Genomic DNA, 15,815 nt, shown 5'->3' with positions numbered 1-15,815 from the left:
GTGGGCCAGTAATGTACCAATGTACCATGCAATTTTGAACAGCCACCTGTGTGTGTGTGTGCGCGCGCATGCTGTGACTTGTGGCTGTGAAATTTGAAACAGTTGCTAGGTGTGAATATAGGCTAGTTCTCCTGCTTTGGAGCCAGACAAAGGCCTCCAGTGCAGATATGGAAAACTAGCACTCTCTCTCTCTCTCTCTCTCTCTCTCTCTCTCTCTCTCTCATTCTCCAGCCTTCAATGATTTTGCAGGTCATTGTGAGTTTCAGAATACTTGCAAGCACAATGCACCTCCTTTTGAAGAAGCATGAACTGTTTTTAAGTGGCCAGCTTTAAGTGTTTCAGACCCCCATCTGAAGTGATTCGCCATCTGTATCTGAAGCAGTGGGCATGGTTAAATCATGGATTGTGATTTTTTTTTTAACCATTCCACTTTTAGAGGCTTTCTAGTTTAATTCCCCCCCCCCCCATGCCCATCACAGAATGCCAAAATGCACTATTGTGCTCAGTATTTTACCTTTGAAGACCATAGAATTGTAATTAATGCCATGCATTTACTCTTCTCAACAAAAAAGTGTCACCAGTACTGGAGAAGAGTAAGCTAAGTGAATTGTCATGGGAAAGTAAAAGTTCTAGAGTTGAGAATGTAGGATTATATTTGGGCATTTCTTTGTTCATTGGGGTTCTTTAACTTTGGAAATGTATTTTGCTTGGGAGTTCTTTGACTATTTGTACTTACTTGTAACTGTCATGTGAGGAAACGGGTTTTCACGATCCATTGGTCGGGTCTATTTGAGACAAAAATCAAAATTTTTTTGTTATACTTTTTATTACTTGAAATGGAAGCAGTGAGTCCATGTTCTGGTGTTGTATCTAGTCAGTATTGCTCAAAGGCAGAGAACATTGTTGTGGTTTCTTGGCTATTTCCAGTAATTGCATGATCTTCCCAGATGATGTTGTCTCTTGGAATCAACAAACTACTCCCTATATTTGTTCTTTGTACACACATACCAGATGAACATCATCGATTTCTGAACGATCAATGAGCTCATGAACACTACCTCAATTATTCCTTTTTTTTTGCATTACTTGTTTATGTTTGTAACTTATAGATTTTTATGTCTTTGCACTGTACTACTGCTGCAAAACAACAAATTTCATGTCATATGTCAGTGATATTCTGAGAAGAGGAAATGTTAAAAAGAAAGTTCTCCTTCCAAAGCAGTTTTAAAGAGTTGTGTGGAAGTTGTTTATGTTGATTGAGTAAGTGGACACTGCAATGTGGTTTAACATTTTGACAATATTATAAAGATGGCAGAAGGTAACCTTTATCAGACCGTGCTTTTCCCTGGAAGAAATTTTAGTAGTCTATTTACTGACAACTTTTTACACCTTCCTTTTACCAGACTGCTACAAGTTTTAAAATGTGCCTGGACAATTGGAACATTCAAACTGGAGCTTGGCTAAAGAGGTAAGCAAAATAGCTTGCCTGTGCAAGCCAACTAGACACATTCAAATAATACAGGACCTGTGATGATCAAAATTCTGCATAAATGAGATAAGTTACAACATTTTCTTTGATTTGCTCCTTTGTTCAGTTTTGCTTTTGTCCATTATGTTAAGTGTGATCCAGATCCTATAAATTGTGGAAAACATAACCTTATTAATTGCATAAGATCATTTAAACTTTAAGGTGAGGTTCCAGTACTTAATGAAAGATTGGACTTGTCACAATTCTGGTTTCCATGCTTGTATCTGAAAGGCTACCACAGAGTAGTTGTGCTATAGGACAGCCAGTGGGAAAAATGGTTAATCTTTGTGCTCTTTCAAGGTAATTTCTCAGTGGGTTCTTTATTGGGAAGGCCTTGATTATACTGATATCTGAGTACCTGATCTTCCTCTAAGTAGAAAGCCATGGTGATAGAACAACATTGAGAAAAATACTGTCCGGTAGGAAGAACAAGGGAAAGCAATATAAGCTGGGTGGCACAATTCTATCACGGATATGGGAACAGAATTATCTGGGGTTTATGTGCACTGAAAGTCACAGAGCGGGTTGAGTAAGTGATTAAGAAGGCGGATGGAATCTTAGGCTTTTTAAACAGAGGCATTGGCTGCAACAATATGGATCAGGGGGAGGGGGTTGCATTGCTAGACAATGGTCCATATCGCTATTTTCCGTAACGCCACGTCATCTGCGCGTGTGTCAAAAAAAGTGAGTTGAAAAAAAAATGAATTTTGTGTTTATTTATTTACTTTGTTTTCACATAAATTCCATATCTCATATTTTTGGGTAGTGATTTGTGAATTCTGTAAGGGCAAGTTTCTGTGGCCCAAACAACCATAACGTGGGAGTTTGCCTGTATTATGTGCAGTTCTAGATATCATTCTTTAGTGAAGGCCTTGGAGAGGGTGCAGAAGAAATTTGCTGGAATAATTTGAGGGATGAGGGAACTTAGTCACATGTACAAACAAGAGAAGCTGGGTTTGTGTTTGAGGCTGTCTTTAATACAATCCTTGTATTGCTTTCTTGGACATCCCTGGTGTTCCCATGGCCCTCTGCAAGAACTCCATAAAGGCACTGGCATGGCAGACGGGAGCTGTTCACACAGATTACCTGGCCTGTCCAGTGCAACTGTGCCCTTGGGATCATGGCCTCAATGCTAACCAGACCAGCCTTGTCCAGCACTTCCAAGTTTGTCACCTTGTCTTGGCATTTGATGCCCATAAGTGACCATGGAGCTGTCATGTTGAAACACTCGAGCTGGTTGATGTGTTTCCTGTAAAGTGTCCAAGTCTCACAGCCATACAAAAGGCTAGTAAGTATGACTGCTTTGTACATTTTTATCTTGGTTGACAGCTTGACATTTCTGTGTCTCATCACATGAGACTGCAGGCAACCAAGCGACTGACTGGGCTTGTTGATTGGAGCCACTGTTTCCATGTTGAGAGAGCTGTCAGAAGAGATGACATTTCCCAGGTACTTGGAAGTGATCGACTGTCTTCAGCTCGGTGCCATCGATGCTTATACTGAAAGGAATCACTGTAGAGCCTGGAGCAGGTGGGTGCAGGACCTCAGTCTTGTTGAGACTGAATATAAAACCAAAGAATCGTGAGGCTTCAGCAAACTTGTCAACACTGACTTGAAGGTCAACCTCCGAATGTGCCATTAGGATGCAGTCATCAGCAAACAGTGCCTCTAAGATTTGTCTCTCAAGATTCTTGGTCCTGGCCTTCAGTCTCTGAAGGTCAAAGAGCAAGCTGTCCAATCTGTATCTCAAGCTGCACTCCTCTTTGAAGGTCGCGCAGGGCATGGTTCAGGACATACATGAAAAACAGGTTGAGTAGAACTGGAGTGAGTACGCAGCCCTGTTTCATGCCATTGGAGATGTCAAAGTGTCAGCTGAAGAAGATGAGACCCACCATGCTGTCATGGAAGAGGCGAATGATCTGGATGAATCTTCTAGGACAGCTGAACTTTGCAATGATGACCAAGAGTGTTTCCCTTTTGACCATGTCAAAGGTCAGGTCGATGAAAGCATCACAAAGATCCAGGCGCTGCTCAATGTATCTCTCCTGGACCTTTCTCACCGAGAAAGCCATGTCAACAGTGCTGTGGCCTGGTCTGAAGCCACATTCAGCCTCTGGCAGCGTTTCCTCTGAGACAGAGCTAATCAGGTGGTTGAGGGTGACCCATGCCAGAATCTTCCCAGCAATGGGTAAGAGGAAGATACCTCAATCGTTGACAAAGTCTGATTTCTTATCTTCATTTTTGAAGAAGAAGACATCTGTTGCATCCTGGAAGTCTTGTTGCATAGTCTCTTCCACCCAAATGCTGATTAGGACGTCATGGAATGCATCCAGAGTCTTGGGACCAGCTCCTTTGAAGGGTTCAGCAGGAAGACCGTCCACCCCTGATGTTTTGCCAGAGCTGGTCTGATTAATTGCTTTCTTGACCTCGTCCAGAGTCGGGGGTAGGTCAGGGTCATCCAGAGTCGGCTTCTGTGGAATCATGTCCAGGGCTGCAGGGTCAACAGTAGTCTTTGTTTTCGACCGCTAAAAAGGGTTAACTACCAGCCGCGGTCTGCTGGCCAGTTAGTTATTGTTTGGGTGGGCAATGTTTAGGACAATTTTTCTAGTCCCTCCCTTGCTATGGTAAGCAGTGTTTTCCCTAAAAAGGGCTGCTCAAATGCCTGGAATGCTGCTGAGTATCTTGCTGCACTGGGTTCAAAGGAGGATGACCAGTGGTCCACAGGCCATTTACATGCAGGTCCAGAGCTACAACTCCCAGTGGTAACCTCTACCCGTCACTTCACCCTTCCCCCACCACCATAGGGCTTGCGGATAGCGGAAAGAAAAGAGATGGAAATGTATAGTTGAAGTAAAGAGTTGCAGAAAACCTGTGCGTGAAAGATTAAGGTGGAGAAGCTGTTGCACTGGAGCAACCGCACCTCCTAGGCCTCCAGAGGCACGATGAGGTGTCACGACTGGTAACTTCTTTGGCTGCAGTGGATGGCCAGGTGTTCTTTCTTGCTCAGACATGCCCTGTGCACTTCACAGTGCACTGGTGAACCTCCTTCCTGGCCATTGAATCACACTGTTGATTTCCTCCTCCCAGTCCGCCAGAACAGCCTTTGCATATTAGGGTGAGCAAGTCCCCATCTCACTGAGGGTTTGAGACCCATTGGCTACCCTCACCTGGTTTAGCCAGCCTGTTGAAGCCGTTGCCTGGGGTATGGCCGCTGTCACGTGCAAACGGCTTCTTGGAGCCTCAGGTGAGAGCTGAGTATCAGTTGGGGACCAATGGTGGATGAGCAGCCCTGATATGCCAGCCGCCAGAGGCACTACTACCTGAGTACCCAATACACCCCGTGTAACTGGGCCAGCCACATAATACTTTGGCTAGAAGAGCAAGTCAGAGGCTAGGTATCTTTCATTTCCCTCCTGACTCTCCAAAGCTTTTCAGCATCTATAATGCAAGAAGCATGATGGAATGCATTCCACTTGCCTGGATGAGAGCAGCACCAAAAATATTCCAAAAACTCAACACTATTGAGGACAGAACAGCCCACTTGATTGGTACCCCATTCCACCACCCTAAACTGGACATTTAACCTACCAACCTGTGAGTCTTTGAGATGTGTGAGCAAACCAGAGTACCTGGGGAAACTCATAGGGTCTCAGGGAGGACGTGCAAACTCCACACAGACAGCACCGGAAGTCATGGTTGAACCTGGGTCTCTAGTATTGTGAGGCAGCAGTTCTACGATGTAACAAAGGTGATTGCCAACAGTTTCACTGATACAGCACTACAAAATCTGCAAGTAGATTTAAATTAGAAGTGCTTTCCTTCAAGAAGTTATTGCAATGAATTTTAATAAATGTTCACCACTGTAATTAGCCACATAAGGTCATCTTGTCAGGGAAAATTTAACCAAAGATTGATTAGATCAAATGATCAAATATTTATTGCCAGAGATTAAGGGCTGTGTGTGACGTTAGAGAGCTGTTCAGTTACATTTAAACAGATTTGAGGACAAAGAACAAGGGAATGAGGAAGATGCAGTTGGCAGTAGGAATCGGTTAAATGGAATAGAATGGAACCTTTTCCAGAATGAATACTGCCTGGCCAAGATCTCACCGACTTAACCATCCATTAACAACCCACATCCTTCTGATGAATTAGCATAAGATACCAAGGAGGATTTCATGCAATTTTTAATACCTGCCAGTGTGTTAATTTATGGAATACAATATCCTGTCTTTGGACATGTCATTTTAATAAACTGTGTGGTGGCACACTGGGCAATAGATGATTGACCAGCTGTTTCATGCCTGCTTGATTTCTGTTTCTGATGACTTCAATGTAAAGATTAAAAAAGGACAGGACTATAATGAGGGGTTAACCTGCTAGTTCTCCATCAAAAGTTGTTAGCCCTCCCAATCTGATGGATTTGGCTTTATAGTATGCCAACAATAGCAATAATTTGATTAGGTTTGTCAACTTTGCATTTATATTGCCTGTTTCAACAGATTCAACAAAATTCTCTTTTAATCAGCAAATGGAATACTGAACATATAACAACTTCTTTAATAAAATCTTCCTGGGAGCATTCATAACAAAGGTTATCACACCAAGTTATCTGGTACTTTGGCTCTTTTGTATGACCTGGCTGTATGAAGTTTGGTTTTCCAGTAGTGTAGCGGTTAGCGTAATGCTTTACAGTGCCAGTGACCCAGGTTCAATTCCATCCACTGTCTGTGAGGAGTTTGTACATTCTCTCCGTGTCTGCATGGGTTTCCTCCGGGTGCTCCGGTTTCCTCCCACTTTCCAAAGGCATACGGGTTAGGAAGTTGTGGGCATGCTATGTTGGCGCTGGAAGCATGGCGACACTTGTAGGCTGCCCCCAGAACACTACGCAAAAAAGATGCATTTCACTGTGTGTTTCGATGTACATGTAACTAATAAAGAAATTTTAATCTACAAAATCAGTCATTACATTTTAAACTTGCCTCATTGGAGTTGTTCCAAGGACAGTGCATTTTAAATGAAAGTTTATTCATTGTGTCTATTATCACATGAATGTGTAACTTCCAGTTTGGTAGTGCACAATTTTATCAGGTATAGATGTCATTTTGGATCAACCCCACCACGTGTGTTTAAACAACTTTTAGTCTTTTGACAATCAGCACAAAGGACCAACTTGGTTGGAAATAATGCAGAACAAATCTAATTTTCTCATCTTTTTCTAATATTGTTCTTTTATAATAGAATATATAATGTTCTATTATACTTATATATAGTATAATTTTATAATGTAACTTTTATAACATAATATAATACAATAATATTGTTCTTTTCTATTTTCCTCAGTGTCTGCTACAATCGGGCTCCCTACTTCCCCACTGCTCTGACATTTATACTTTCAGCCTTGTGGCACGGAGTGTACCCTGGCTATTACTTCACTTTTGTAACTGCAATCCCTATCACACTGGCTGCAAGAGCGGTGAGTATCTATCCATGTGTGTGAAGATGGTAGGCTACTGATTGGTATCATTTTGTAATTTAAGCATCAATTGAATTGAAAGGCACTCATTGATTTTTTTTACCTTTTAAAAGTAAATCACTGATTTCTTTCTTAACCAATTTCATTGACCTATTGTGTGCAGACACTTTCACTTATGTAGAATCACAGGAAGTTCACTCCACAGAAGGAGACTGTTCGCTCATGTGGCAGTGGAAAGAGAGTTCTCTGATCTAATCCCAGTATCAATCACTTAGCCTGGCAGTTCACTTCTGTTCAAGTACATGCCGAAATATTGTTTCAGTGACCCCTCCCATCCTTTTAGACGGTGTGTTCCAGAGTCCTACCAGCCACTCTATAAACAAAAAATGTTTCCCTGTCTCCTTCTACCAGTTACTCTGAGTGTATGTCCCCTCCTAATTTCCCAGTCATGGTAACATTGGAGCAGCACAGTGGTGCAGCTGGTAGAGCTGTTTGCCTCACAGCTCCAGCAAACCTGTTTCATTGCTGACCTCTGGCGCTATTTGTATGGAGTTTGCAAGTTGTCCCTGTCACCTCACGGTTTTCCTCTGGGTGCTGTGGTTTCCTTCCATGTTCCAAAGAGACATGGGTTGGTGGGTTAATTGGCCACTTTAACTTGCTTCTTATGTGTAGTTGAGTGGTAGAGTCTGGGGAGGGTAGGGGGTAATTGATGGGAATGTAGAGAGAATTAGTGTTGATGGGTGCTTTATTTTCAGCACAGAATTGGTGAGCCGAAGGGCCTGTTCCTATGTTATATGACTCTGTTTTAAACTTCCTCTGCACCCCTCCAGTGTAATCACATCTTTCCAGTAATCTAGTGACCAGAACTGTAAGCAGTGCTCAGGCTGTGGCAGTTTTAGCAGTCTCCCCACTCTCCTATTCTATGTCTCAGCTTCTACGGGTTGGCCTTTTTACTTGCGTTTTTGACCTGTCCTGCTATTTTTACTGATCTATGTCCATATAGTCCAAGATCCATCTGTTCCTCTATCTCACTCAATATTCACTGTATATCATATTGCTATTTTTCTTCCCAGCTAACCAAACCATCCAGATCTTCCTGAGTCTAAACTTTTCCTACATGGCCAATTTCTGTATCATCAACAAGTTCCTTTTATTATTCTTCCTACATTTGTCTAAATTATCAATATTTATCTTGCAAAGAGGCAGCGTACAGATGAGAAACGGGGTTAATGTGGGGGTCCGGGGTGGTGTGGGTGGGAGGTACTGATTTCAATTATGATTTATTCGAATATATGTTCATTCTGTTTGTTATTAAACCACAGGGTCATTTGTTATATATAACTGAAAACTGTGTGTATTCTTACAGCAAATAAGTAGGCCATTTGGCCCAACGGATCCATGCTGGTGTATATGTTCCACATGAGCATCCTCTCACTCCTCTTTGTCTAACTGTGCCAGCATATACAGTTATTCTTTTCTCATTCTTGTTTATCTCACTCCCCTCAGCACCTTTGTCAGTTGTCTCAAAGTTCTACATTGTAAGTACCCTGTGAATGAAAGCCTTAATTCCCAGTTGGATATGCTAGTGACTGTCATACGTTTATGATCCTTAGTTCTGCTCTCTCCTACAGACGGAAATGTTTTGTTCCTGTCTGTCATACTCAAACTCTTTCATAATCTTAAAGACATTGTTTAGGTGATTTAACAGTCAGAGTTTTTGAGAAAAACAACCTCAACTTATTCACTTTTTTCAAATCAGTAAGACTTCTCAATTCTGATATCATTCTCGTAAGTTATTTTGCACCTTTTCTGATGTCTTTATTTCAATGGACTAAAAAGCATTGTAAATTCTATTCTACTATAAATTTACATCATTCCATTTATGCATTCATGAGTGAGTCAGCATTACTGAAAATCACTTCTGCTATGTCATTTCCAACATATGCATTTCATTGCTTGAATGGGCAGTTTACAACTAATGGTGATGTCAGAACAATCAAAACTGCTGATGGATGTTGGAATATTACTTTAAAAATGGGGTAAAAATCTTTTCTGTCATTGTCTAGATACTTATTCTGCTGATGGGAGACACGAAAACATTTTTCCATTTGATTGCATCTCAGGCTGTACTGGCTACAACATCACTAGCATTTGCAATGGCAAGCTTTCTCATGTGAATTTTCTGTTACTGTCAGTTTGAAGTTAATTAGAATGAAAGCAGCAGCTGCCTTAGTGTTCTGTATGCTGCACCATCTAACACAACTGATGACCATTTCCTAGATTCATTTGGTTCTAGTGATTTGCATGTAGACAGTTTTACTGTTGCATGCAGTCTCAATGAACTGGTTTTTGTTTTCATTTTCGTTTTCCAATTACCAAAGAATTGTCTGTTTCTGATTTAATTGGATTAGAAGTTAAACTGAACTTGCAGTGAGAAGTGGATTTCATATTACTAGCATTGCAATATTTTACAATTTCTCTATTTTGCCAGGTTTGCTGTTGTTCCAGCATAGGAATGTAGATATGTAGTGCTGGTTTGTGGTAATGTGTGTCTTGAAGATCACTCTGATTTTCTGGGCACAACAATGACCAGATCAGTTTCAAAATGGAGTCCATACTCGAGCAGTGCAAGTCACCTTAAGCACCAAATTGGTGAGTGGATTAGCCCAGCACATCCTCTCTGGAATTGTACAGAATAACCAGATTGCATTCCCAATCCAATTTGGAGCTCAGCTGTGCAGCTAATTGCTTTTTTGAATTTGTCAAGCTGAACATACAGACAGCAGCTGGAAGGTTACCCTACCAGCACGATTTGAAACATCACCAACTGCTTGGTTGCTGATTGCAATATACAAAAAGTGCTGGAGGAACTCAGCAGGTCAGGCAGCATCTATGGAGGGAAATAAACAGTCGACATTTTGAGGTCTCGGCCCAAAACGTCGACTGTTTATTTCCTTCCATAGATGCTGCCTGACCTGCCGAATTCCTCAGCACTTTTTGTGTATTGCTCCAGATTCCAGCATCTGCAGAATTTTTTGTGTCTTGGTTGCTGATTGATTCCTTTTGGCTCTTGCTATGGTTGTATAGTTGTGAAAGTTTGATGTTTTTTAGAATGCCTCAAAGTTGCTAAGGTCTACTGGTAACTGTGTGCTGTTGAGTGACACTTGTGTTGGGATGGAGGGTGCTGGTATAAGTCAGAGCTGCATGTTTACACCGTCAACACCTTATAAATCAGAAGTGATTTATGGGATAAGAGGCAAGCAGGATACAAAATGGAGTTTTAGAAAAGAGAATGCTGTTGCCTTTTGTTATTTCAACACCCAGCTTGCCATGGCTTTGGCAATGGCCACTCATTATCCTTGGGAGTAAGGTCATTAAATCAGGTGTGTTCCCTGTTAGCTGGCTGTTGTAGCCTCCAATGATGTGCCACCTAGCTGTAAAAGGGAGAGTAGCATGGATTATGAGTGTTGCATCCTTGGATGCTACATCGGACAATGTGAGATATTGGTGTGAAGGTTGCAGCAATTCCTGAACATGTGAGAGAGGGATGGACCTTTCAGTATAGGGATGAGTCCTCATTGAAGGAGATTATGGTGGGCAAGAAGCATTGAATAGAGTCTGAGGGTAGTACTGCTGTTGGCTGGTGTTGTTTTAGAAGTTGCAATTATTGACTTTGATTATATGTCCAAGGCCTTTGCACTTGTGGCATACTCTCCATGTCTTTTTTTCCCCACTGCCTTCTAAGGATTTGTCAGGAAGACCTCATGGCTCCCAGTGGAACAGCACATCTACTTTCTCCTCTACCCCCTTTACCAAGGACTTAAGCACTTCCTACGTATAGCCCATTCCTTTTTTTAAGCATCATTCTTTAATGTCTCCTAAGGCAGAGTGAACTCCAGAATTCCTGTCCAGCAACTGCTCCAGGTGAAATCCCTTTAAGACCTGAAGGCTGACTTTAACTGATACCAGCCACTTACAAATGTGAATCACCTATTGTGGTTGGCAGCAACCTTCATCAAAGTGATTAGTTCTGGCTGTGTACTCCACTCAAAAAAAATTAGCTGACAGTGTAAAGTTGCTGTGCAGGATGGATCAGAGGCAACAAGTGTAGGGTAAATTGACATCACAATCCCTGTGCCCATTTTTAGGAATGGAACAATTTTGCCTCTTGTGTCTCTGAAACAGAAAACTAAACCCACCCAAAACATTTTGCACAGCTACTACTGCAACCAGCTGGCACAGCTCACCACCTGCCACAACAGGTGCCAGTAACTCAGAGGCAAAGTGAATTTACATGCATAACAATCACGGAGCTCCTTGTGTGCGTGGGTTGTATTATGATAAGGAAGTGGTGTTCGATTTAGTGAAGTGCAAAGATTTGTGTAAGCAGAAACCTGTTACTTTAATGTGCTGATAAGATATCAGAAAGGACTAAAAGCTGAAGTAAGATATTCCATGCCCTTTTCAAGACTTCAATATTTTTAATTATAAAAGGCATATGTTGAGTGTAGCCTGTTGCCCTAAGAGGTTTGGTGTGAAAGAAACTTCTGATCTTAGCTTTGGCTCGAAATGCTGGAGGTTTGGTCAGAGGATGCCTGTGCATGTTGGTGCTTTTACCCACTGAAGGTTGGGTGCCTGCAGCTGAGTTTCTTTGCTCATAATTTCATGCCAGCTGTTATGCAAAAAGCCAAGAGAAAGATCAATACTCCTGCAAGCGTGTGAAGGCAGGAAAGAGATAGGAAGCCAAGGGTGGGGGAAAATTCCCCATTGTGGGAAACCGGAGGTGGAAGAAACTAGGATTCTACAATTAGTTAACTAGTAGTATCCATAGCTCCAGGCCAAGAGCAGTAATACCAATAATAACCGAGATTCCTCTGACCAAGAAAAGTACAAAAATGCACAGATAGTGACAGGCGGGATTGGCTATCCTGCTTGTACTCAGTACAGTCAGGCCTCTCAGTATGTACCATTTTTAACAACCTCTGTGGATCAATTTCTCTAGGGATTGCAGTGCACGGTTTAACACGCACTGGCACCTGGCTGCATGCCAATTTAGCACTGTGTGCTAATTGTAGCTTTCAAGGAGCAATAATTGCGCTGTTCGTTGGATGGACACATTAGTGGGAGATCAAAAGCTTGGGAGCCTAGGCAGCAAATAAAAACAGCCTGCACCACTTAAAGCTCGCCTGCACTTCTAATGCAGGAGCCACATTGTAGCTGGGGCAGCAGCTGGCAGGCTTTCCACAACCTGAGGCTGACCTGGGGAACTGTGAAGTATGGCACAATGCAGGGAAGAGATGAAGTTGATGTGCAAGCTTCATCAGATCCCACTCACAATTTCCAGACCTCGTACTTGAGGCCATGGTGGGGGAGAGATTACCTGAATCTACTGCGGGCCAGAAGGAGTAAAATGTAAGAAGTGGAGAATTTCAGTTAAAATTGCACTAGACTACACTTCCAGAACTTTATAAAAAATTACATGGGAGCACAAGAGGGAGGCAGAAAAAGTTCACAAGGATGATATCAGGAATGCAAGGTTAATCTGAGTGTTGCCCCTGTGATTTTGTGTCATGCAATGAAACCTTCAGCAATACATTGAACCAAGTTGGCATCTCTTGTGTCTGTGCAGCAATTTATGAGGCATTGGCCAAGAAATTCAGTCAAATAGCTCTTCTTCTTTCAATGCCATGCAAGTGACAGGTACTTGGATATGAAAGGTGTAGAGGGATGTGGGTAAATGGAATTAGCATAGATAGGCATTACAGTCAGCATGGATGAGGTGGGCTGAAAGAGCCTGTTTCTGTGCTGTATGTTTCTATAGTTCTATAGAGCAAACCATGGCATTTTCCATCATGTGGCCACAAGCAATGCTGCCCTTCACATTGGGATCATTGATTTTGAAGATGGGTGTCACTTTCTTGATGTAGAAAAATGCCTTGGAAGACTTGTATTGAGTCATTTTGGTGGTGTTGGTTGTGATGTGTCAGTAGCTTCTTGTTCCTCTTGTAAGCTGTGTTGCTCAAACGTTAAAGTTTCTGAACTCCAGTAACTCCTCCATGTCATGCTGGTCTAATTCATCAAACCCTGCCTCATCTTGACGTTTTTTTCATGGATATTTTCAGGTTTGCAAAATGCTGGGAGTTGTGCACACACTTTGGCCACATGTTCTCCGTACATCATTTGTTATGGCATAGCGTCATTCCGAGAGGCACTGATGCAGTGTGTGGCTACCTTGATATTATACCTCTTCCAAATTTCCTGAATGATGAGTTTGTCATTGCTGCTCAACACAGGAATGACTTGTTTTCATGTGCTGCAGATGGTAAGCTGCGAATAAAGCTGCAGCACACTCCAGTCCAAGGGTGGGAAAAGTGAAGTTGTATTTAGGGGCAACAATGTTACATAGATATTGTCAGCCACATCTTCTGGTATTTGATAAGGATTCTTTGGTAAGGAGCAAGGTTCTGTTGTCTAGACAACTTCTCAAACAATGAAGGCAGAGAAAAATGATGTGATATATAGTGGCATGCAAAAGTTTGGGCACCCCTGGTCAAAATTTCTGTTACTGTGAATAGCTAAGCGAGTAAAAGATGACCTGATTTCCAAAAGGTATAAAGTTAAAGATGACACATTTCTTTAATATTTTAAGTAAGATTACTTTTTTATTTTCATCTTTTACAGTTTCAAAATAACAAAAAAGGAAAAGGGCCCAAAGCAAAAGTTTGGGCACCTTGCGTGGTCACTACTTAGTAACACCCCCTTTGGCAAGTATCACAGCTTGTAAACGCTTTCTGTAGCCAGCTAAGAGTCTTTCAATTCTTGTTTGAGGGATTTTCGCCCATTCTTCCTTGCCAAAGGCTTCTAGTTCTGTGAGATTCTTGGGCTGTCTTGCATGCACTGCTTTTGAGGTCTATCCACAGATTGACGATGATGTTTAGGTCAGGCGACTGTGAGGGCCATGACAAAACCTTCAGCTCGTGCCTCTTGAGGTAGTCCATTGTGGATTTTGAGGTGTGTTTAGGATCGTTATCTTGTTGTAGAAGCTATCCTCTATTCATCTTCAGCTTTTTTTTTCACAGACAGTGTGATGTTTGCTTCCAGAATTTGCTGGTATCATTCTTCCCTCTACCAGTGAAATGTTCCCCGTGCCACTGGCTGCAATACAAGCCCAAAGAATGATCTATCCACCCCCATGTTTAACAGTTGGAGAGGTGTTTTTTTCATGAAATTCTGCACCCTTTCTTCTCCAAACATACCTTTGCTCATTGCGGCCAAAAAGTTCTATTTTAACTTCACAGGACATGTTTCCAAAATGCATCAGAATTGTTTAGATGTTCCTTTGCAAACTTCTGACTCTGAATTTTGTGGTGAGGATGCAGGAAAGTTTGGAGAAAAAAGGGTGCAGAATTTCATGAAAAGAACACCTCTCCAACTATTAAGCATGGGGGTGGATCAATCATGCTTTGGGCTTGTGTTGCAGCCAATGGCACAGTTTAAGGTAGATACAGTTTAAGGTAGTTCACAGGACCCATATGTCAAAAGATAAGCTAGCTCGTTTTTATCAACATATAAATCTTATATGTGACAGATGTAAATCAAACGTGGCTTCTTTGACACATATGTTTTAGTCCTGTCCTCTTTTGAAAAAATATTGGAAAGATATTTTTAACATTATTTCAAATATATTGAAGACTGATTTACAACCTCATCCTATCACTGCAATTTTTGGTTTACCAAGGATAGAATCTGGCCATCTATCTGCTTCCGCTAACCGTATGATTGCCTTTGTTACATTAATGGCCAAATGATCCATTTTGCTTAAATGGAAGGATCCAATACCCCCTACTACTTTTCAATGGTTCTCTCAAACTATATCATGTTTAAACTTGGAAAAAATTAGGACTGGTACTGTTGATCCTTCGCTTAAATTTGAGGAAGTTTGGAGTCCATTTATTCAATATTTTCACATGATATAGATCCCCTTGTAATAACCTTTCAATTTAGAGGAATGGAGTTGACAACATAATATTGCCCTGTTTCTATTGAGAAATCTTAGTCCAGTTTTTTTTTCTGTTTTTTTAAATTTTTTTTTCTTTAGCTTAGTTTGGTTTGATACATTGTTTATAATTTTTCTTATTGTTTTGGGGATTTTTTTTCTTTCTTTTATATTTTATAATAAATCTTTTTCTTTTATATTATTATTCATTCACTAACAGATCGTTGGATCTACAGATTTTTTTATACTTTATTGTTCTTTATGATTATCCATGTCATGATTGTTCTCCTGGTCTCTTTGTATTACATGTATAAACATTGAATCTGTATTAATTTGAAAACTAATAAAAAGATTGAAAAAGAAAAAGAAAGAAAGGAAAAGGGCCAAAGCAAAAGTTTGGGCACTCTGCATGGCCAGTACTTAGTAACACCCCCTTTGGCAAGTATCACAGCTTGTAAACGCTTTCTGTAGCCAGCTAAGAGTCTTTCAATTCTTGTTTGAGGGATTTTCGCCCATTCTTCCTTGCCAAAGGCTTCTAGTTCTATGAGATTCTTGGGCTGTCTTGCAGATTGTCGATGATGTTTAGGTCAGGCGACTGTGAGGGCCATGGCAAAACCTTGTGCCTTTTGAGGTAGTCCATTGTGGATTTTGAGGTGTGTTTAGGATCGTTATCCTGTTGTAGAAGCCATCCTCTTTTCATCTTCAGCTTTTTTTTTTACAGACAGTGTGATGTTTGCTTCCAGAATTTGCTGGTATTTAATTGAATTCATTCTTCCCTCTACCAGTGAAATGTTCCCCGTGCCACTGGCTGCAAC

At 41.3% G+C, this 15,815-nt stretch overlaps 1 protein-coding gene across 2 annotated transcripts in view; it reads left to right on the top strand.

The window, feature by feature from the left end:
• Positions 1–15,815, top strand: part of mboat1 (membrane bound O-acyltransferase domain containing 1) — an 88,125-nt gene that overhangs the window by 60,267 nt on the left and 12,043 nt on the right. For both annotated transcript variants that reach the window (XR_007956373.1, XM_052016318.1), the window contains exons 10-11: positions 1,404–1,468; positions 6,872–7,004. Coding sequence is in view for 1 of the 2 variants with exons in the window: in XM_052016318.1 (XP_051872278.1) it covers positions 1,404–1,468; positions 6,872–7,004 (198 nt within the window). In the remaining variant the exon portion in view is untranslated. The remainder of the gene's footprint in view (positions 1–1,403; positions 1,469–6,871; positions 7,005–15,815) is intronic.

This window comes from Pristis pectinata, chromosome 5 (assembly GCF_009764475.1).
Source record: "Pristis pectinata isolate sPriPec2 chromosome 5, sPriPec2.1.pri, whole genome shotgun sequence".
NCBI classification, from domain to species: domain Eukaryota; kingdom Metazoa; phylum Chordata; class Chondrichthyes; order Rhinopristiformes; family Pristidae; genus Pristis; species Pristis pectinata.
Note: the sequence above shows the minus strand (reverse complement) of the source record. Positions and strands in the feature narration are given on the sequence as shown.